The sequence below is a fragment of the Solea solea genome, chromosome 18, assembly GCF_958295425.1.
Source record: "Solea solea chromosome 18, fSolSol10.1, whole genome shotgun sequence".
NCBI lineage: Eukaryota > Metazoa > Chordata > Actinopteri > Pleuronectiformes > Soleidae > Solea > Solea solea.
The window spans coordinates 19,854,019-19,872,160 of NC_081151.1; the positions used below are offsets into that span (position 1 = coordinate 19,854,019).

General features: G+C 40.4%; 2 protein-coding genes across 3 annotated transcripts; one reads left to right on the forward strand and one right to left on the reverse strand.

Annotated features, from left to right (window-relative positions):
• The first annotated feature begins 735 nt into the window (after positions 1–735).
• On the forward strand, positions 736–13,806 carry adam17a (ADAM metallopeptidase domain 17a). Of its 2 annotated transcripts, XM_058615247.1 has the most exons (20): positions 736–957; positions 1,227–1,359; positions 2,414–2,547; positions 2,805–2,893; positions 3,084–3,261; positions 4,867–4,997; positions 5,097–5,183; positions 5,626–5,751; positions 6,062–6,206; positions 6,631–6,722; positions 7,136–7,288; positions 8,677–8,876; positions 8,990–9,093; positions 9,177–9,311; positions 9,501–9,631; positions 9,749–9,827; positions 9,904–9,992; positions 10,086–10,142; positions 11,173–11,209; positions 12,121–13,806. In XM_058615247.1, the coding sequence occupies exons 1-20, from the start codon at positions 852–854 to the stop codon at positions 12,513–12,515; spliced, it is 2,601 nt and encodes an 866-aa protein (XP_058471230.1). In that variant the 5' UTR covers positions 736–851; the 3' UTR covers positions 12,516–13,806. The 2 variants fall into 2 exon arrangements, with proteins under 2 accessions (XP_058471230.1, XP_058471231.1); XM_058615248.1 differs by lacking the exon at positions 11,173–11,209.
• Positions 13,807–14,014: 208 nt separating this feature from the next.
• On the reverse strand, positions 14,015–17,398 carry iah1 (isoamyl acetate hydrolyzing esterase 1 (putative)). The gene is made up of 6 exons (XM_058615249.1): positions 17,246–17,398; positions 17,108–17,160; positions 16,119–16,273; positions 15,011–15,172; positions 14,803–14,924; positions 14,015–14,383 (listed from the first exon to the last, which is right to left on the reverse strand). Exons 1-6 carry the CDS (start codon positions 17,306–17,308, stop codon positions 14,207–14,209), a joined length of 732 nt encoding a protein of 243 aa, XP_058471232.1. The 5' UTR covers positions 17,309–17,398; the 3' UTR covers positions 14,015–14,206.
• Between the last annotated feature and the right edge of the window lie 744 nt (positions 17,399–18,142).

Below are 18,142 nucleotides of genomic sequence, written 5' to 3' on the forward strand. Positions count from 1 at the left end.
CATATATACATACATAAAAAATGTAAGATGGAGCCTGATTTATTTGATAGTAGTGATTGGTTTGTTTTAAATTTGGGGCTCTGGCTACTTTTATCATCTACTTACAATAAATTAGGTACTGTTATTTATGTTTATTTCTTCATTCAGCTCTCCTGAAATGTATATTTATTCAAGAGAATGAGGACTGAAAATAAACCACACACAAAGGAATAGAGAAGAACGGGCAAATTATGGAGTTGTGTTTGTGTTTATTTGAATATACATATATATGTATAAAGAATAGATAAAAAAAACCAATGCATTAATCCTTCATAAAGAGAATAATTATGATTATAATAATAATAATTATAATTATGATATTTACACAGATTTTTCTCCCACTCCCTGAATTAAGAAAGACAATGGATCTGTGTCACCCTATATTTATTTATTTATATATATGAAATTTGCCATACAAGATTAACAGATTTACAAAAAATATAAATTCTTTGTACATATATATGTATATATATATATATATATATATATATATATATATATATATATATATTTGCAACTAATTTCAAACTTTTTGTGGGGTATTACACAATATATGGTTTGTCAGATGAGGCCACAATTGTAAATAAATAATACATGTGTAAGAGATTCTGGTTCCGTGTTACAAAAGCTACATTTGTTTATCTATGTCTATGAATTAAACCGTGTCGGATTGACGGTCGTTGTACTGCCTGAAACCGGATGTTTTACAATCGGCGCACTTCCGGGTAGCTAAGCTAACGTTAGCGGTCTTGTCAAACCTAAATAAGCTGGGACAATGACGGCGCTATAGTAGTTGTCTGGGCATTCTAAAAATGAGGGCCATAATATTAATTACTTTTCTGGCGCCCTACTGGGTCAACTGTGCCATTAACCCAAGAGTTACCAGAGACGATAGTCACGATGGAAACCCGGAGTTCGGTAAGTAACTTAGCACACTGAGCTAACATCAGCTTCAACGGAAATAATGTGCCGATTAAGGAAACAAAACAACAAAGTATACATATTGATATTATTTGTTTAGACTTCTGTCTATTTCAGTAGTGTGTTGTCGAATGTATTACTAGTAAATGTTTAGTTGTCACGTATTTGCTAGCTGGTAATTAAATCCATACATTATGTGGGGAGCTCCAGGTCGGGGTGACACTTTTTTTGTTAACGCCTGCTGTTTCTACTCGTGTGTCTCCCAGATGATCTTAGCTCGGTCCTGTCAGACTATGAGGTTCTGCCACTGTCGGGCCTCCAGCTTCACTCTGTCAGAAAAAGGGACGTCCACACCCAGTCCCACCTGGAGCGCCTGGTGAGCTTCAGAGCCCTGCACAGGTACTAAAAGTAGAATTCGTTATTTTTGCACACACCAATAGGGATGGTGAAGTTAACCCATCTGTAGTGGCAATCGTAAACTTATTTCCAAAGCCACCCAAAGTCGTTAGCTGTAGGCAGGTTTCTATGGGCTTGACTGTATGTATTGTTTCAATTCCCCAATCAACAAGCCAAGGAGGACTCATGTAAAGGGTTTGCACTTTTATTTCCACTTGTTCTGCATCCAGGTTACATTTCCATCCACATATATTCAATCTTCTCTCCGATCAACAACACATATCCCTTGATGTTCCAGGTTGTGAATGATGCTTTATAGATTTAACAGTAACAAAACGGTTAATAAACATTTTTACACCAAACCTAGTACCGCACGACCACTACATATCTTCCGATGCCTCTATCATAGCTGTCAAAGGTATCAAAGGGTGTAGCTGTCAAAGGTACAATAGCATATTCCTTTACTTTATAAGAATATTTTCCGGTTAACTACGGTACTTTAACTGATCACACATTACACTAGTCACGCATTAAAGTAATCCTGCATTAACCATTTAAACTAACTCTAAACTAAATTAACTCAATGCTGGCTCCGACACCACAAGCCAAGCACAGGAGCAGTGGGCAGCACTCATCTGTGCCTGCTGCTCAGGGGCCCTTCCTTCATGTCAATTCCTTTCCTCCTGGGCTGTCCTGAATTAAGTGTACCAGGCACAATTATAAGTTATCACTAATGGTAGATATCAAATTGATCTTAATGACTCAAGCTGCTGAAGATCAATGTTAGCCTTGGTTGATCATTGGGGTGATTATTTCAAGAACAGTGACTGTGGAGCTTCATCCTCCATCCCTTACTCATACTAAGTGGGCATCACCTTTCTGTCAGTATAAATAGAACAACTCGGAAAAACCTAAAAAAGATCTTGATCAGATGTAAATATGTGATGAAATGTAGGGAGTGTCATGTCACTGCTTTTGTTGATTGTGAGCCAAAAAAAAATCCAATAAAATTCTTTATGTTTTAATATATGTTTTCATTTTCCTTTTTCGACTGCAGGAATTTTAAGCTTTACTTGACCACCAACACAGACATTTTCACCAACAACTTCCAAGCTGTGTTTCTTGACAAACACGGGAGGGAGGAGAACTTTGACGTACAGCTTCAGAACTATTTCACAGGACATGTGGTTGGTAAGTGGAAACTTTACACATTTAGGAATTAACCGTTAAGTTTTTTTTTTTATGTTATAGGGTTAAGGGTAAAAACATTTTACGTTTTCAATCTGAGAAATGATGCGCTATTTACTGAATATCAGCTCAAACCAATATTGGACAGATGAAAATGCGGTATAGTTCTGTGTGTTTGCACCTCTACTTAATAGATGGGATTTAATAAATGCAGAGTAAGTATTACAATAATTGTAATGTTATTTGTTTTGTGTTTGCAGGAGAGGAGAATTCTCGTGTGCAGGCACACATAGACGGAGATGAGTTTTCTGCTCATATTCTGACCGACGAGGCAGAGTACAATGTAGAGGTTAGAAGAGGCATCAAAATCATTGTTTCTGTATTTCAAGGCAGAGAAGAATGAGAAGAAAATCTTTTATTCTGTTAGACTTTCGACAAGCCACATTTTTCCACATTATCTCAATATTTCAGACACTGTATGGACATGATCTCTTCCAATCTCATGACCCTCCTCACTAATACTCCTGTCTTTCATTTAGCCCCTATGGAGGTTTGTTGATTCCCCAACCGATGGCAGGTTGCTGGTTTATCGCTCTGACGATATCAAGAATCTGAGTCGCATCACCTCCCCAAAAATGTGTGGTTACATCCATGCGGAGGACATGCCCCAGGCTGCCAGCAGGGATTTGGATGGGCAGGAGGTGGAGGAGAAAATTGGTGAGTGCTGCTGTCCAATTCTGCTGCTAAATTATAAGATTTGTTGGAGATTAACGCATTGTTTTCAGGATTTTTAAGTCGTTTTAACTGATCTACAGTTCGGCATTGTTCTCGGATTTGCTGGGGCTGATTCTGATGGTTTAAGTCGCTGAATATCACTCAGGGCACATGTTCAGTGTACTGGTAGGCTGCGTTCACTGTTTCATTCACAGTTTATTCAGTGAATGAATCACTTGAATTCACTGCAGCCTCTGCTGTCGCCGTTTCTCCTTCACTCGCTTGTGGGTGGGGACACACGGGAATATGCTGATTCAGTGACTGACTCATGCAGGGTTGACTCATGTTCGTTCAGGAAGTGATTCAGTTCAGTTCGTCCACCTGAACGATTCTTTTAAAAGAATGAATTGTTTGCTAACGACATGACACTAGAACTGTCATCCGTCTCCCACTGCCAGAGAAATGCACATTGTCCACCCACACTTCTGAACAAGGATTCATTTCCACAGAAGCATGTAATGCTTCAATTGAATGTCTTCATGTCCTTTTATTCTTCAACTGTTTACTCCAAGGATGTAGTTTTGAGACATCTCTAGAATTCATGGGTGAATTTAAAAGGAGTTGTACAGTTTATGAGTATGTGCAATCATCAACGTATTTTGGAGTTTTAATATTGATGCTACAATTGGGGCTTTGGACTCGCAGTATCTCTCAGTTACAAATTCCCTAAGCCAAATCAGATGTCTTTCAGGTGTCTTGTTTGACCATCAGTTCAAATCCTCAATTATAGTGTCATATTAGACACAAGAGATGCAATGGAACCACACAATTTGTAAAGAAGAAAATATAGAATTTGACATTTTTGCTTAAAATAAATGACGGTCAGTTTAGTTTTGTTGTAATCAACTACTCCTTGTAATACATTTGCTTTAGGAATACAGAACAGACATTTCTTAGACTTCTAGAATTTCTCTGGTGATATAGCAGATGTTGACTAACAGCTTGTAAAATGCTAGGAATTGTTGTTGGATTTATTTTTAACAGAATGTCTTGCAGGTTTTGGCTTATTGGTTTAACCAAATGAGCAAGATACACATTGCTTGCAACACTAAACAAAACGTCCACACGGTTAAAACTCGGTATTGTTAGTGTGCATTACTCTATGTATGTGAGTTGTGGTAACAGATTTGATGGAAGTGAAGAGCATTGAGTTTCCCCTGAAAACTGCTGCTTTAGCTGGAAAAAAAGAACCTAAACAACAGTTAAACACCTCCATTTACACCTCTTTTTATGCACCCAGGCATCCACTTCCACGATAAATGGCTGTTTAACTCTGGCTCCAAGAAACAGAGGCAGAGCTTAATCAGTTCACAGGCATATAAAAGAAGACGTGTTGCTAAATGTGAAAAGGAGGGCAATTAACAATGGGATACTAGAGCATGGCCTCATTTTTTTTTACATTTTGCTTTCCTTATTTATCCACCTTTATGTCAAATTAGCCTAGAATGTTACAAAATAACTGAATGATTGTATATTCTTTTTTTCCCCCCCTTGGTTTTTCTGAATGTGATCTTTTTTTCCTATAAATGATCTGTATCTTTCTTATAGAGTACCACCACAGAGAGAAAAGACATGCCCACGATCACAAGAAGAATACTTGCCCTCTGCTGCTGGTTGCAGATTACCGCTTCTTTAGACACATGGGCCGAGGACAAGAAAGCGTCACTCTCAACTACCTGGTCTGACTTTATGATCCTGTTTACAAACCTAATGCACTATTACATTGAATGGGACTGGGGTAAAGTGGTAATATTTTTTGTTTTATTATTTCGTTTCAGATTGAGCTGATTGATCGAGTTGATGACATTTATAGAAACACAACATGGGATGATGAGTTTAAAGGCTATGGGGTCCAGATCAATCAGGTGTGTGTTTTGTACTCCATTTTGATAGTTTGATAGTCGTATTTGTGGATCAATGTGTAGCACTTTCAACAGCACAGTGGCTTTGTTTTACTTGGATCTAGTTGATCTGAAAAGTCAAGCTGAGAAGTATATGGGGAGTTTGAGAGCAGCAATTTTTTTTAGGATGAACTGAAAGCCTTTGTTTGTGTCTCATGGGGTAATTTAAGAATGAATGGAGGCATTCTGTCTTCCATGTGATAAGCCATGCATTAATTGTGCTACACAGAAGTTGTAACATGCTGCTTTTTAACTCCAGTATCTGTGATGAAATTATATGGTTTAGAATTCAAACTTTTAAAATCTGATTCTGACTGAGCCATGCAAAGTCCCGTTATCCATTTTGAACTAAAGCTGTCGCAATAAGTCCTGGACATTGTTCATAGATGACCTCTTTGCTTACCAGATCATCATCAACAAGGAGCCTACACAGCCCCCCCCTGGCTTTACTGCCAGAAATTGGACCCACTATAACATGGAGAACAGCCCCATTCCTGATAAAGAAGCGTGGGACGCGAAAAGACTTCTGGAGGTATGGAAAGGAGTCGAGGAGATTGAGAAATGTAGATGTTTCTTTTGGTTTCAATGGTTTTAATTGTCATGAAATGAAGAGAACCGTGTAAAGTGCTTTGCAGCCTGGAGCTGCCATTAGTAATTAATTACAAACATGCTGAGGTACATTAATGAAAATAAATAATAAGACATACAAGTGTAAAAAAAAATTACTGACTCATTTAAATGAAAAATATTTCCATAACTGCATTTACCATGTGGATAAATAGAGTAGTAGTTGTCGTCGGATACAAATGTTGATTAAAAGGGGTTCTGCTTCTGTTCCTTAGCAATTCAGCTCGGACATAGCTGGCAACGCCTCTACTGTGTGTCTGGCTCACCTATTCACCTACCAGGATTTTGCTGAGGGCACACTGGGACTTGCCTATGTGGCCCCCACCAAAGCTCAGGCCCTGGGCGGCCTCTGCCCTAAACGTAAGGTGTAGTGCAACATCAACTTTACAGTGTCTGAGACATATTTAACTCGAATGCTTTTGACTTCCCTCTAAAACGGCACACAAGTGCACAAATATTGGTTAACATTCATCATTAACAACAACATAAAATATCATATTTCTGAGTCCTCTCCATCTAAAAAAAGCGGCAGATAAGTAAAGTAAGATAAATGTACCTTTTATTGACCCCCAATTCAGAATCGGGAACTATTGCAGAAAATGTCTGAGTGAGATTAAGTTTGTTGTGTTTTAGCCAAGTTCCTTTTAAGAATATAATTCAAAATGCACTTTACTGATGCTGAGTCATATCAACTGAAAAAACTGGACATGAGTCACTTCAGCCTGGTAATCTGAATGAAGCTTTTAAAACACTGAACTCTTTATTTGATTGTGTCCCTCTGTAGCCTACTACCCACACCACTCTGTCAAGAATCCCAGTTACCTTAACACAGGCTTGACCAGCACCAAGAACTATGGCAAAACCATCCTCACAAAGGTAATCGTTTCCACTTCCTGCCACTACCATTGTCTTTGGCAAAACACATGACACTGCTTTGTGCTGCAACTTTCACTCAGCACGTAATGCAACATGTCCCTCGGTGAAGTTAAGACTGTAAGTAGAGCAGCCACACCTTTTTCTTGTGGGTGTCATGTGAAATGGTGTCATCCCTGTGGTATTTTCTCACTACAGTCTCCATGGGAGTTTCAATACATTGACTTGAACTGTCAAGAAATATTGACATATGTATGTGTACAGTAACCTGTATGAAAGTATATGTGCAGATAGTACTACACGTAAGAGAATGTGTAAGTCCTTAGTGAAGAATATTGCCTACTTTGAATATTATTTAGTGGTGTTGCAGACAAAATGTTAACCATGAGTTAAATCTGGTGCATTTTTCCACTCAGGAAGCAGATTTGGTGACCACACACGAGCTGGGACACAACTTTGGTGCAGAGCACGACCCAGACAACATCCCCTACTGTGCTCCCAGCGATGACCAAGGGGGCAAATTTGTCATGTACCCTATCGCTGTGAGCGGAGACCATGTCAACAACAAGGTACTGAGATCAAATACGGCGTGTGAAGCTGCAGTTCATGACCTTGCGAGACCTGAGCGAGGGAGTGCTTGTGGGTGGGTCATATTGCTGTACGATTGGGTTTTGGTGCATCTTTATGTTTTCAGTCGTACTCAGACCTGTTTGCAGCTGCCGTGCTTTGCTTGTGCAGTGATGCTGTTGCCTAAAACAAGTCACTTCCTTTGTGCAGTGATGCTGTTGCCTAAATCTGTCTCGACATAAAACAAGTCACTTCCTTTGTGCAGTGCAGTAATGTGACAGATGACGACATCTAAACTGAGTCGCGTGGAGCCGATAGACTGAATCAGCATATTTTGTAGGGGTGCAACGGATCACAAAACTCACGGTTCGGATCGTGTCACGGTTTTTGAGTCACGGATCAGATCATTTTTCGAATCAAAAACAACACAAAAAGGCAAAGCTAACAAGACAAATATAACTTTGCTTTCAGTTTCTTTTGTTATTTTATTTTAAACATGTCCACCTCATTATGGATGCTAAATGTATCACATGTGCAAAGCACCCTATCTGTGGCCCCAGTCCAGCTTCAATACTGCATTAACTTGGTTTCTCGTATTATCTGTGGTGACTAGGATGTTGCTTTTACTCTGCTGCTGCTCCTGTCAGTACCTGCACCAGATTTGTGCCGGTGTGTCTCTCATAGAGGGGGCGTGTCTGCAGTGTAAGCGGCGTTCACGTGAATCCATAACCGGCTTTTTTTTTCCAAAAACAATTTCAACCAATCACAAAATCATGTGACAGTGATTTTCTGTTTTAACTTCAACAAGCTGTTCATTGCAACAGACAAATAACTCTGTAACAGCCTATGCTGTCAATCAGTGAAGCGGACACACAAGAGTTAAAGATGCAAAGTTAAATATGAAGTGTAGAGTCCACCCCTAAATGAGTCTGCAGAGTGTTGGTGAAGGGTGAGTCATTGTTGTGAAACATGACTGTAAATATACTGCACCTCATCTGTTACTGGCCTGAACAGTTCATAAATATGCACTTTACTTCTGCAAAGGTTCTGTTGACTATCTGTTGTGACTTGTTCTGCACCTCAACCAGGAATCTCTTGGAAGATATCTGCAAGGGATTAAATTGTATCTTAAATCATGTCATTGAGAAATAAATAAGACTTTGTCCAAATGAACCAGTTGATGTAGCTGTAAATTAAGGCTAACTAAACAACAACAAAACGTCACTTTCAGCCCATTGTTTTACATTTTATCCGTACAATTATTTAAGTGAGTTTTATTTTAGTGAGATGGTTAGTGCTCCTTCATCACCATTCCCCTTACTGGCTCAACAGAGATCAATCTCTCCCAGTGAGGATCTAACATCTGTCTACCTCTCCTTCTCGCCTGAAGCGTTTCTCCAACTGCAGCAAGATTTCCGTAGGAAAGACCCTACGTTTCAAGGCTCCAATGTGCTTCAAAGAGAGGAACAGCAAGGTATGCGGGAACTCTAGAGTGGAGGAAGGGGAGGAGTGTGACCCCGGGCTACTCCACCTAAAGGATGACCTCTGCTGCTCATCCACCTGCAAGTTTAAACGCAGTGCGCAGTGCAGGTATGTGGCCCAAAAGCTCTCACACAAGTTTAAACACATATTCAAATGTAGGGTTTTCTGAGAAAATATTTGTGTCTAATGAGAGACTGACGTGTTCCTGTTTCTCTCCACAGCGACAGAAACAGCCCTTGTTGTAGAAATTGCAAGTTTGAGCAGGCAAGGGTGAGGTGTCAGGAGCCCATAAGCGCGACATGTAAAGACACATCGTCCTGCACAGGTGAGCACCACCTGCTGGTCTAACACAAGACCTCACCACTTACCACTTGAACTGCGTCACATCACTGTTCCTTCACATCTTAGGCAACAGCAGCGATTGTCCACCTCCTGCGAACGCGGAAGACGACACCGTGTGTGTCGACAATGGCCGCTGTCGCAAAGGAGAGTGCAACCCTTTCTGTGAGGCTATGCAGAACCTTCAGTCCTGTGCCTGCAATGGTAAAATAAGTTCATTTATCTCAAGACCGGGGGGGGAAATAAATGAATAAAAAGAAAGGATGAACTTAATTTAGTGTAATTAAATGTACAGTCTACAGCTAACCACTGAAGATATGTTTTTATATGTGCATCTAAAGTGCTTTATCTATCTTTATTTAAATGTATAAAAATGTTTTCTCCTGTTTCCAGAAACCGAGCACTCCTGTAAAGTGTGCTGCAGGGGGAAGGACGGTATCTGCTCTCCCTTCGTCCAGACCAATGGCAGTTTCCTTTTACTTCGCAAGGGAAAACCGTGCACCGTAGGATTCTGTGATGAGAGTGTGAGTCATCAAATCTTTAATATTCCCATTATTATGTTGTTGCTTTTTGTAAATCTGCACACTGTCCAGCTTTGAAAATACTGAATACTGAAAAAGACTTCTCTCCTGTTCAAACAGGGAAAGTGCATGAAGCAGGTGCAGGATGCCATCGAGAGGTTGTGGGAGTTTATTGACAAGCTGGACATCAACACGTTTGGTAAACCTGTTGCAGTACACTGGTTTTGAATTCAGGTGGTCTGTGCAACTGTCACCAACCTTCCCTCTCCAATCAGGAAAATTCCTGGCTGACAACATAGTGGGCTCAGTGGTGGTGTTTTCTCTCGTCTTCTGGATTCCACTGAGTATCCTGGTTCACTGTGTGGTAAGAAACCGATGGACATCAGTTTCCACTTGCACCTTGTTCCCTAGTAAACACATGCTGACCGTGCTTTTGTATGTGCGCGTCATGCTATAGGACAAACGACTCGACCAGCAGTACGAGGAGAATACAAAGTCCTACTACCCTCCAAATGTAAGTCCCTCACCTCTATTATGCTCCTTTTGATCCTGTGCACTGGCTTTTGCACAACAAAACAAACACTAACATCCTTAACAATGATGTTTTACACATGTTTACAAAGAGTGATGCAAAGTGTTAGTTCATCCACAGTCTTTCTAAAGCTGGAGACACACTAGAGTCGACTGAATGGCTAAGGATCACACATATAACAACTTCTCCTGATACATGATTTGTCAAAGCTGAAACTGCCATCGTTGTTTTGATGTCCCCGCTACTTCCTGTCGTCCCTAACTAGTGCTGACTGGTGCAGAATCTACCAAACTGTGAATTGTGGGTAAAATCGGGCTAAGAAATCTTAGTAGTGTGTCCCCAGCTTTAGAAAAATACATTTGATAAATTTACCATCAGTAAAATAAGAATTAACAGTAAAACTAACTCTGCTTTTTGGCCATTGTTATGTGGAAATGATGTGAAATGTAGAAAATCAAGGAACTTAAAATGCTTAATGACTCTAAAATGGATATTTTCTTATTTTCTTACTACAACAGTTACCTCTTAACCATGCTTTTTTTTACCCTGTGAAATGACAGAGCTCTGTCAGAAAACTGTGACTAAATGTCAGTCGGGACTCGTCGTGTTTCCAGGTCCTTGCTAGTCACATCTTTCTGTACAGTCTTACATACATTATTCATTGACAAATGTCAACTCAATAATACAAGGATGTCTTGTTAAAAACTTTCCAACCCATGAAAAGTTCAATAACAAAAAAAATCACACTTCTTCAGTCTTGATATGAATGTAAACTATCTTTGTCCATAGGGGATAGATATTAAAACACAGAGTGAGTGTCAAACTCTGCACATGTGTAAGTTCTTCTACACAGTCAAGTCAGAAAACGTACAGCGGGACGTACGTGGCGTCATGCCATGGTCAGGTTGTCCGTGTGTAATGGCCTCACGCTGTCTCTGCTGAGTTCAGGGCTGCAAATGACCTGTTCCATCACTCTTTACCTTGGCTCTTTCCATTCTCATTGGGACTGCAGCAGATGGTGGAGGTCTGTAGTAGAGCTCCCCCTATAGGTGAGTGTGTGTGTGTGCCATGGCTTGGTGTTGCGATGCGTTGCCAGTGATTCCATGACGATGCACGACGGTCAGTGGCCCACGTTTGGGATACTCCTGCGGTCACTTACTCCTTGGTGTGATCACTGATCAGGCTGCGCATTTCCAGCAGCCAAAACCCATCTATTGTCTTTCGATTGTGGACATTTGAGAATCCAAAATCAGTGACTTGCGAGATCTCTGCAAGATGTCTGACATCAGTGCAGGGTCATCGCCTGATCAGAAATTACCCCAAGAAAGCAAGATTGCAGTTCAGGAGTATTCAAACAGAGAGAGGACCCGCAAGGTTGCGCCTGGTTGTCATTTGTGAAATTTGGATTCAGTGTTTGTCATCGTTTTACGTTTGCATCTGCTGTCATTCGGAGCCACAGCGAGACGAGGGTACTGTCCTTTAGGTGATTGTCTATTTTTATTTTTGTAAATCACCCTTTTTGTACTGGCTGTTGATAAGGAAACCTTGTGAGACTGAGGGAACCGATTCCTCGAGATGTTTTTCTCACAGCAGACAGTTTGGATTGTAATGGTTGAAAATGAAGAGGCACAACTGCCAATATCTTTAATGGCTTATTGTTGGTGTGCTAGTTAGTCCTGTACATGAACCAGTTGGCACAATCGGGGGGCCCTGTTGCCCTGAAGTGGATTGCAGCCATGATTAGTATTAGTTAATACCCATGTTTGAAGGCACAAACTGTCCAGTGTGAGAAAAGTTTTTCCCACTTTTACCGAGGGTAGATGTAACAAAGGCCGTTTCTAAATGAAAGTGACAGTATGGATGATCATTAGAACATTTCAACAGAACGTGGTAAAAAGGGAATGAAGTCCACCTCAGCTTTGACGTTCCTCAGACTCACCCGTTGTTTTTACCTTTCCAGAGTCAAGAAATGCTGAGCAACCTCGAGTCGGCGTCCGTGCGCATCGTCAAGCCTCCTCAGCCTCCCTTCTCCTTCGCCGGCCGGACCGCGCCCTCCTCCCTGCCCCCGCAGCCTCATCAGGTAAGCCAAGTGGCGGCCCCTCCCGCGGCCTGCAGCAGTATCCCGGCCCCAGGGCCGAGTTGCGGCCCCACCCCGGACAGCGCAGGGGGGCTGCGGATGGCCACCATCCAGGAGGACACCAGCAGCGACTCTCACCCGGGAGAGGAGGGGGCAACGGACGATTTCACAACCGCAGGAGCCTGCTCGTCGGCTACGAAATCCTCCTACGAGGATCTGACAGAGCAGAGCCAGCCGGCCAGGGAGCGGTGGCGCCTCCAGAGGCAGGACTGCATTGACACTAAAGAGACTGAGTGCTGAGTAAATAAACAACACTGTTTTGTGCTAAAGCAACGACAATTAAACACAACCTGATGAGTGGTTTAGGGAACATGCAGGTCAATGCAGCGCTAATAGGCTTTTTGTTTTTCCTCGTCACACATCATAGACACAGGTTTTTTTTAGGTCAGACTTGGTGTTTAACGGAGCAAAGGATAAGATTTCGGACACTGGATATTCCTCAGTCTTAGTCAATCACTGTACAGATAATGCACGAGTCGTCCCCAATCACAGACTGCATTAAAAGCAGTTATTGGATGACTAAATGTTTTTGTGTGCCTGTGTAAAATGATGTGCCTTTTTCCGTTTAACCACATGAGGATGATGATGATGATATCCTCGACCAGAGGAAGGTCTGAGAAGGTCTTTGGGGAAAAATCCACACTGGGCTGGTTCCTTGGCTACATCACATAACTAGTTTAATTGTGTTTGTGTCATATAACCCATTGGCTAAGTGAGTTTCTGAAAAGTTTTTGTGTTTTTTTTTTTTTTTTATTCCCCAAAGATCATTAGTTTGTTTTCCCCTCTCTTCATTTTACAATTCACCACCTTTTTTTTCCCCCACCCCCTGTGTGTTAAATCCTAGTGATATTTAGTGTCTTTTCAGGCTGGCTTTAGTTACTTTTGATTGACAGTAGTTGGTAAAAACACAAGACAATGAATGACAGTGCAAGAGAGAGCTGGGAATATAACGTCATCGTTTTCCTATAGGAGCGTGCTCTCCGTCTACACAGAAACAAAAATACCATTTCAGGTCCACTAAAACGCCATCTCTGACTAAAGTATGTGCGTTGACCTAAACTTGTTTCCGTGTGGACGGGCCCTAAATAAAGTGAGCCTTCATTGTGGACCACAAGGAGAAAATGTGCACAAAGTACCGTCTTAACATGTCTCTTCACAGCTTTGCTCTACTAACACTTCTAACAGGTCAAACATGTTATGATATTAATAATGTTGTCGTCGTGGTTATTTCCCCCCATAAAGGGACACATTTCAGAGGGATGTTAAGCAAATGGATACTTGACTCAAAAATCTTTTTCTCCTTTTTTTTAAAATAATGAAATCTGAGTCACAACAGCACTTGAAGTTTTTTTGTTTGTTTTCTCACATTACCAGAAAGTTGGCTTTTTAAGTTTTGAACGTGTATGTGTATTATTTTTGTCTATTTGACCGCTTTCTACTACAAAGTCGTAGTCTGTTTAGCATTAACACGTAAAGCAAATGTTACTGTTGCTTGTTATTTTATTGTGATTGATTGATTCCTGTATGAAAGAACATAGTGCCTCTTACTATTGCTGTTTCTGGCCTATTGCAGTGTTTCTGTGAAAAATAAACAAGAAGGTTGATGGAACAGAACTGAGGCAACGTTGAATTTGAACTGTTCTCGTGCCAATGTGAATTATAGCACCTTCTTCTCTTGTTTAGCTCCGTCTTGCCGTTTCCAGTTTAAGTCATGTAATATTTCTTCACTCACAATGTTCTTTTTTTTTTTTAAGTATCTTGCTTGTATCACCTACGCACTTCTCTAAATAAAACCCTTTTAATGTTTTAACATTAACAAATGATCAAGTGTTTGATTGCAGGATTGGCAGAACAGAGCAGACAGTCCAGATCATTTTTCCTTCGGCTACTGTCCCCGACATTCACTCGTTCACTGGTCACAGAGCAGACTGCTCTCGGGGCTCTTGGCGTCCACGTCTCCCCAGTACGGCAGGATGAAGGGCAGGTCGGCCACTCTGCTCTGGAGCAGCCTCCACAGGTGCTGGGCCACAAACTGGTTTCCCTTCTCAGAGAGGTGCAGACCATCAGACAAGTAGACCGAGTAATCCTGTGGATCACACCAAATTAAGATCTCACTTTATTTCTTCCGCATAGTTGTTAATTTTTTTTGTTCCAGTCAAAAATACTCATAACATTTGTTTTCAACTGAAACTAATGTTATTTTGGAAAAAAAGACAATTTTTTGGTTTATTTTTGTTCATAAAAACGAGCCAAGCGAACTTTGAACTGTGACGTATTTTCAAATTTCACAAATTCAGTCCGGATGTGTTTATATAGTTGGTTCAAAAAAATAGTAATGAGGGGGGAAAGCAGCGTAAATGCTCTGTGTTCTAAGGGTTAATATTAAGTCTACAGAAATGAATAAAAACAATTATCAAAGTTAACATATTTGCTGATTCCGATGCCTTCATGAAACTGAACGGCCTGTAATTGAAGAAGCAGTGACGGCAACACTGAGGTGCTCACCTGTCCATCTTTCTGCATGAGTGTCCAAAGGTCCAGGACGTCTGTCCCACACTGAGCAGCTGCCTGGACACACGCCTGAGCATATTGTCCCACTACAGAGTTGTGGCGGTTGAGAGGACATCCTGAAAGAGACATACAGGTAAGAAACTAAACTGTACCATGTTACAGTAAAGGAATAAAAAGTATTTTGTGATGGCAGAGATGTCACCTTTCAAAATGCACTCCTTCTCCCAGGCCGGCTCATGAATAGGCGGTGGGGCGATGAAGATGACTCTGTCTGCTGACACTCCGGCCGCAGCCAGAAGCCCGGTGATCTCCTTCAGGTTTTCTGAATACTCGTGCAGAGGTACATGCTGCTGTGGGTTTTTATCTGCACGACAGGAAACAGATGGAGGGAGGTAAAAAATCAAATCCAGACAGTAGCTTAAAAACACTTCAACACTAATTTTAAATCACTCAAATGCAATTAGAAATAAGAATACATGAGGGGGAAGTCCATTATTTAAATCCATGAAAGGTGCTAGAGCTTAAGCTTCTGCAGGCAGTCAACATCTGCCCAGGGAAAGACACTATTTCTCTGTTTGTTTGGCCGTGCCTGAGGGGAACACAGTCTTTAAACCTTTTTTTACCAACTATATTTATGTTCCCGACCTTTAACTTTAAAAATGTCCAGTTTATTCCCATTAATTCCCATGGAAAGTTTCCAACATTGAAAATCCCCAGAATTTTGCAACCCTTCTGAAGGTGGCTCCTGCATGTCTCTGTCCTAATGGCCATCTTTTGAACTACATTTGCCAAGGCTGGTTTTAAGAGTCCACCCTAATAGAAGAGTCAATAAAAGTGACTTTATATTTGTTTTTGGGTTCTTTTTAATTTGCATTTACCCACAAGGCAAAGCACAAACAACACGAGACAGGTGAGATTGCTCCATAAAGATCTCACATAAATTAACACTAAACTAAACCAAACATCTGTTAATCTTATATATGTGCAATCACCTCGGGACATTATGTGCAATACTTTATGAGGCATCTATGTAATTCGAGTAGGGTTTTTTGGCGTTGCACTATTTGGTGCAATGACAACAAACACTTTGTTTTGGTTCACAACCTCCAGTGACATGTAATCTGATCTTCCTGTGCAGATCTGCCACCATGCACAAGAAACAGCCCTGGAGATGTGTGTGCTTTAAGAAGGGCTGCAGTAGAATTATTTACACACGTCTATATACACAGTGCAGGCTCTTTAACATTTCCTTGTTTGACTATTAGGGTTGTAAAACCGCTTGCCATAGGCTCTCGTTAGTGGGGCTTTACCTTCGAGTGCACAGTCATTGGCTCCAAAGAAGACGGTGACAGCCGCTATGTTGTTGTTTTCTGCTGAACTCTGGCTGCTGATGAGGCGAGGAAGAACAATCTTGGCCCATCTGGAGTTGTAGCCAGACAGTCCTCTGTTCACAACATCACACTTTCTGAAGAGGAACACACACACTGTAGGAGTGGGTCAAAATATCGATTTGGTGATATATTGTCGTCTTTCCTCACACACCAATAAATGAAGGCACTGAGGGACTTAAGAGATGTTTCATCCACATTCAATACATAGACTTTATGCATTTTATAGACAACTCTGAAGTTTTCACATTAATGTTTTGATTTTCAATTTTAAGGTCACAATTCGATTCAATCTTTTTTCCCTCTCTTTTATCACAGATGTGTGTGCAATTTTTTTGACTTGTCTAGTTAAGTCTAGGGTCATTGGTTTTATGTCATGATAACTCTTTATTATTTATTTTTGAAATTCCCATTTCACATTTTGTCAACATGGTGTCAATGACTAATATAATGTCCATCATGTGTTTGCAGTGTACCGCACTAAGGCCTTATTGTCAAATTTAAATAATGTATGGCAATGTGGCATTTCAAAATAAAAAACTGGTAGTTTCCTTTGGTGGAAAATAGTTTAATGATGCTATTTCAGAAGGCTTTTATTTTGAAATGCCAAATCAGAACGGTCTGATATTTCGTGAGGACCACACTGAGATGGTCTACTATCAGTATGAAGTGGAATTTGCTTGTGGAAACTGGAATAACCGTCTGGATTTAGGTGTGATGTATTTTAATTATGTTATTTCCGAGGGGTTTTATTTTGTAGTATGTAAGTAAACCTGGCATAATATACCCTATTCACAGCAGATATTTTATATATTTTAGCAACTTGAACGGCAGCAACTACTGTGTTTATAACAATTATGCTGACATAAAGAACAAGCTATGATAACAACTAGTAAGAAACAGAAACTAACCTTGCTAACTTGTCAGCAATATCTGCTCCCCAGCCATTCACTTGAAAGGAAAACTGACAGAAACGACAGCTCGTTAGTCATTTCCGGTCTGAAGCTAAACAAACTAGCAGCTCAGGGCAGATAATAAAAAGAACTAACCTGTGTGATGGAGTCGCCAAATAAAATCACTGTAGGCCAAATAACTGGTTTGAACTTAGACATCACGAAGCTACAACACGCCACCGAGTGGTTGACTGCAGTGTAAACCGAGCTTCCGGCTTGTTGTACGTGGGTGAACTTCACAATAAAAGACTTAATATTCTGACAAGATTAATTTCATTGGACCGTTTGCTAATTTAGAATAAAGTGATGAGGATGTTTTGTTAAATCAAATATAGGAAATAATATATATGTATATATATATACATATATATATATATATATATATAATAAATAATATAATATAATTAATCAAAGTTCAAGTCTTTGCTGGACAAATAAAAGAAAAATGGCAACTGAAATTGTTGTTATTTTAAAACATTTTTGATAAAACAGAGAAAAAAAACCACCACCTGTAGGAAATGCTGCCATCTACTGGACTGGATTTCCTTCCCCCTCATCTTATAAAAGCTGCCTAGGCTAGCCTTTCATTTCTGACAGCTGAACATAGCACATCTTTATTAACCTTTATCAATTTAAACAAAATAAACTGTTTAAATTAGGTGCTGTGCTGTACAAGCAAATCATATTGTCTCTGTACAATGACAAAGACCTTTTGGTAACACTTTATAATACGGCCTGCGCCTCAGACTGATGAAATATTTAAGAATGTCTGTCCCACGTGATCACATAGAGACAGCACTAAGCAAAACAGATTAAACCAACCTTTTGCCAAAATAAGAGCCCACAACAACGTCCGGTCCGGTTCAAACGTCGTGTTGTTTTTGTTCACAAAGCAAAAATTGAGTTTGAATGATTTCTTTGTTTTATGGAGCAAAGAAAACAGAAAATGTTGCCATTTAAGAAGCTGTAGAATCAGAAAGCTTGATTTAATTT

Coding starts and splice junctions, on each gene's coding strand:
- adam17a (XM_058615247.1), top strand. CDS start 852: ATGAGGGCCATAATATTAATTACTTTTCTGGCGCCCTACTGGGTCAAC. Junction 2,548..2,804: donor TTTCACAGGACATGTGGTTG/GTAAGTGGAAAC, acceptor TTGTGTTTGCAG/GAGAGGAGAATTCTCGTGTG. Junction 10,143..11,172: donor AGTCCTACTACCCTCCAAAT/GTAAGTCCCTCA, acceptor TTGGGACTGCAG/CAGATGGTGGAGGTCTGTAG.
- iah1 (XM_058615249.1), bottom strand. CDS start 17,308: ATGTCTAAGTTCAAACCAGTTATTTGGCCTACAGTGATTTTATTTGGC. Junction 14,925..15,010: donor GAAGGAGTGCATTTTGAAAG/GTGACATCTCTG, acceptor TGTCTCTTTCAG/GATGTCCTCTCAACCGCCAC. Junction 14,384..14,802: donor TCATGCAGAAAGATGGACAG/GTGAGCACCTCA, acceptor TGTGATCCACAG/GATTACTCGGTCTACTTGTC.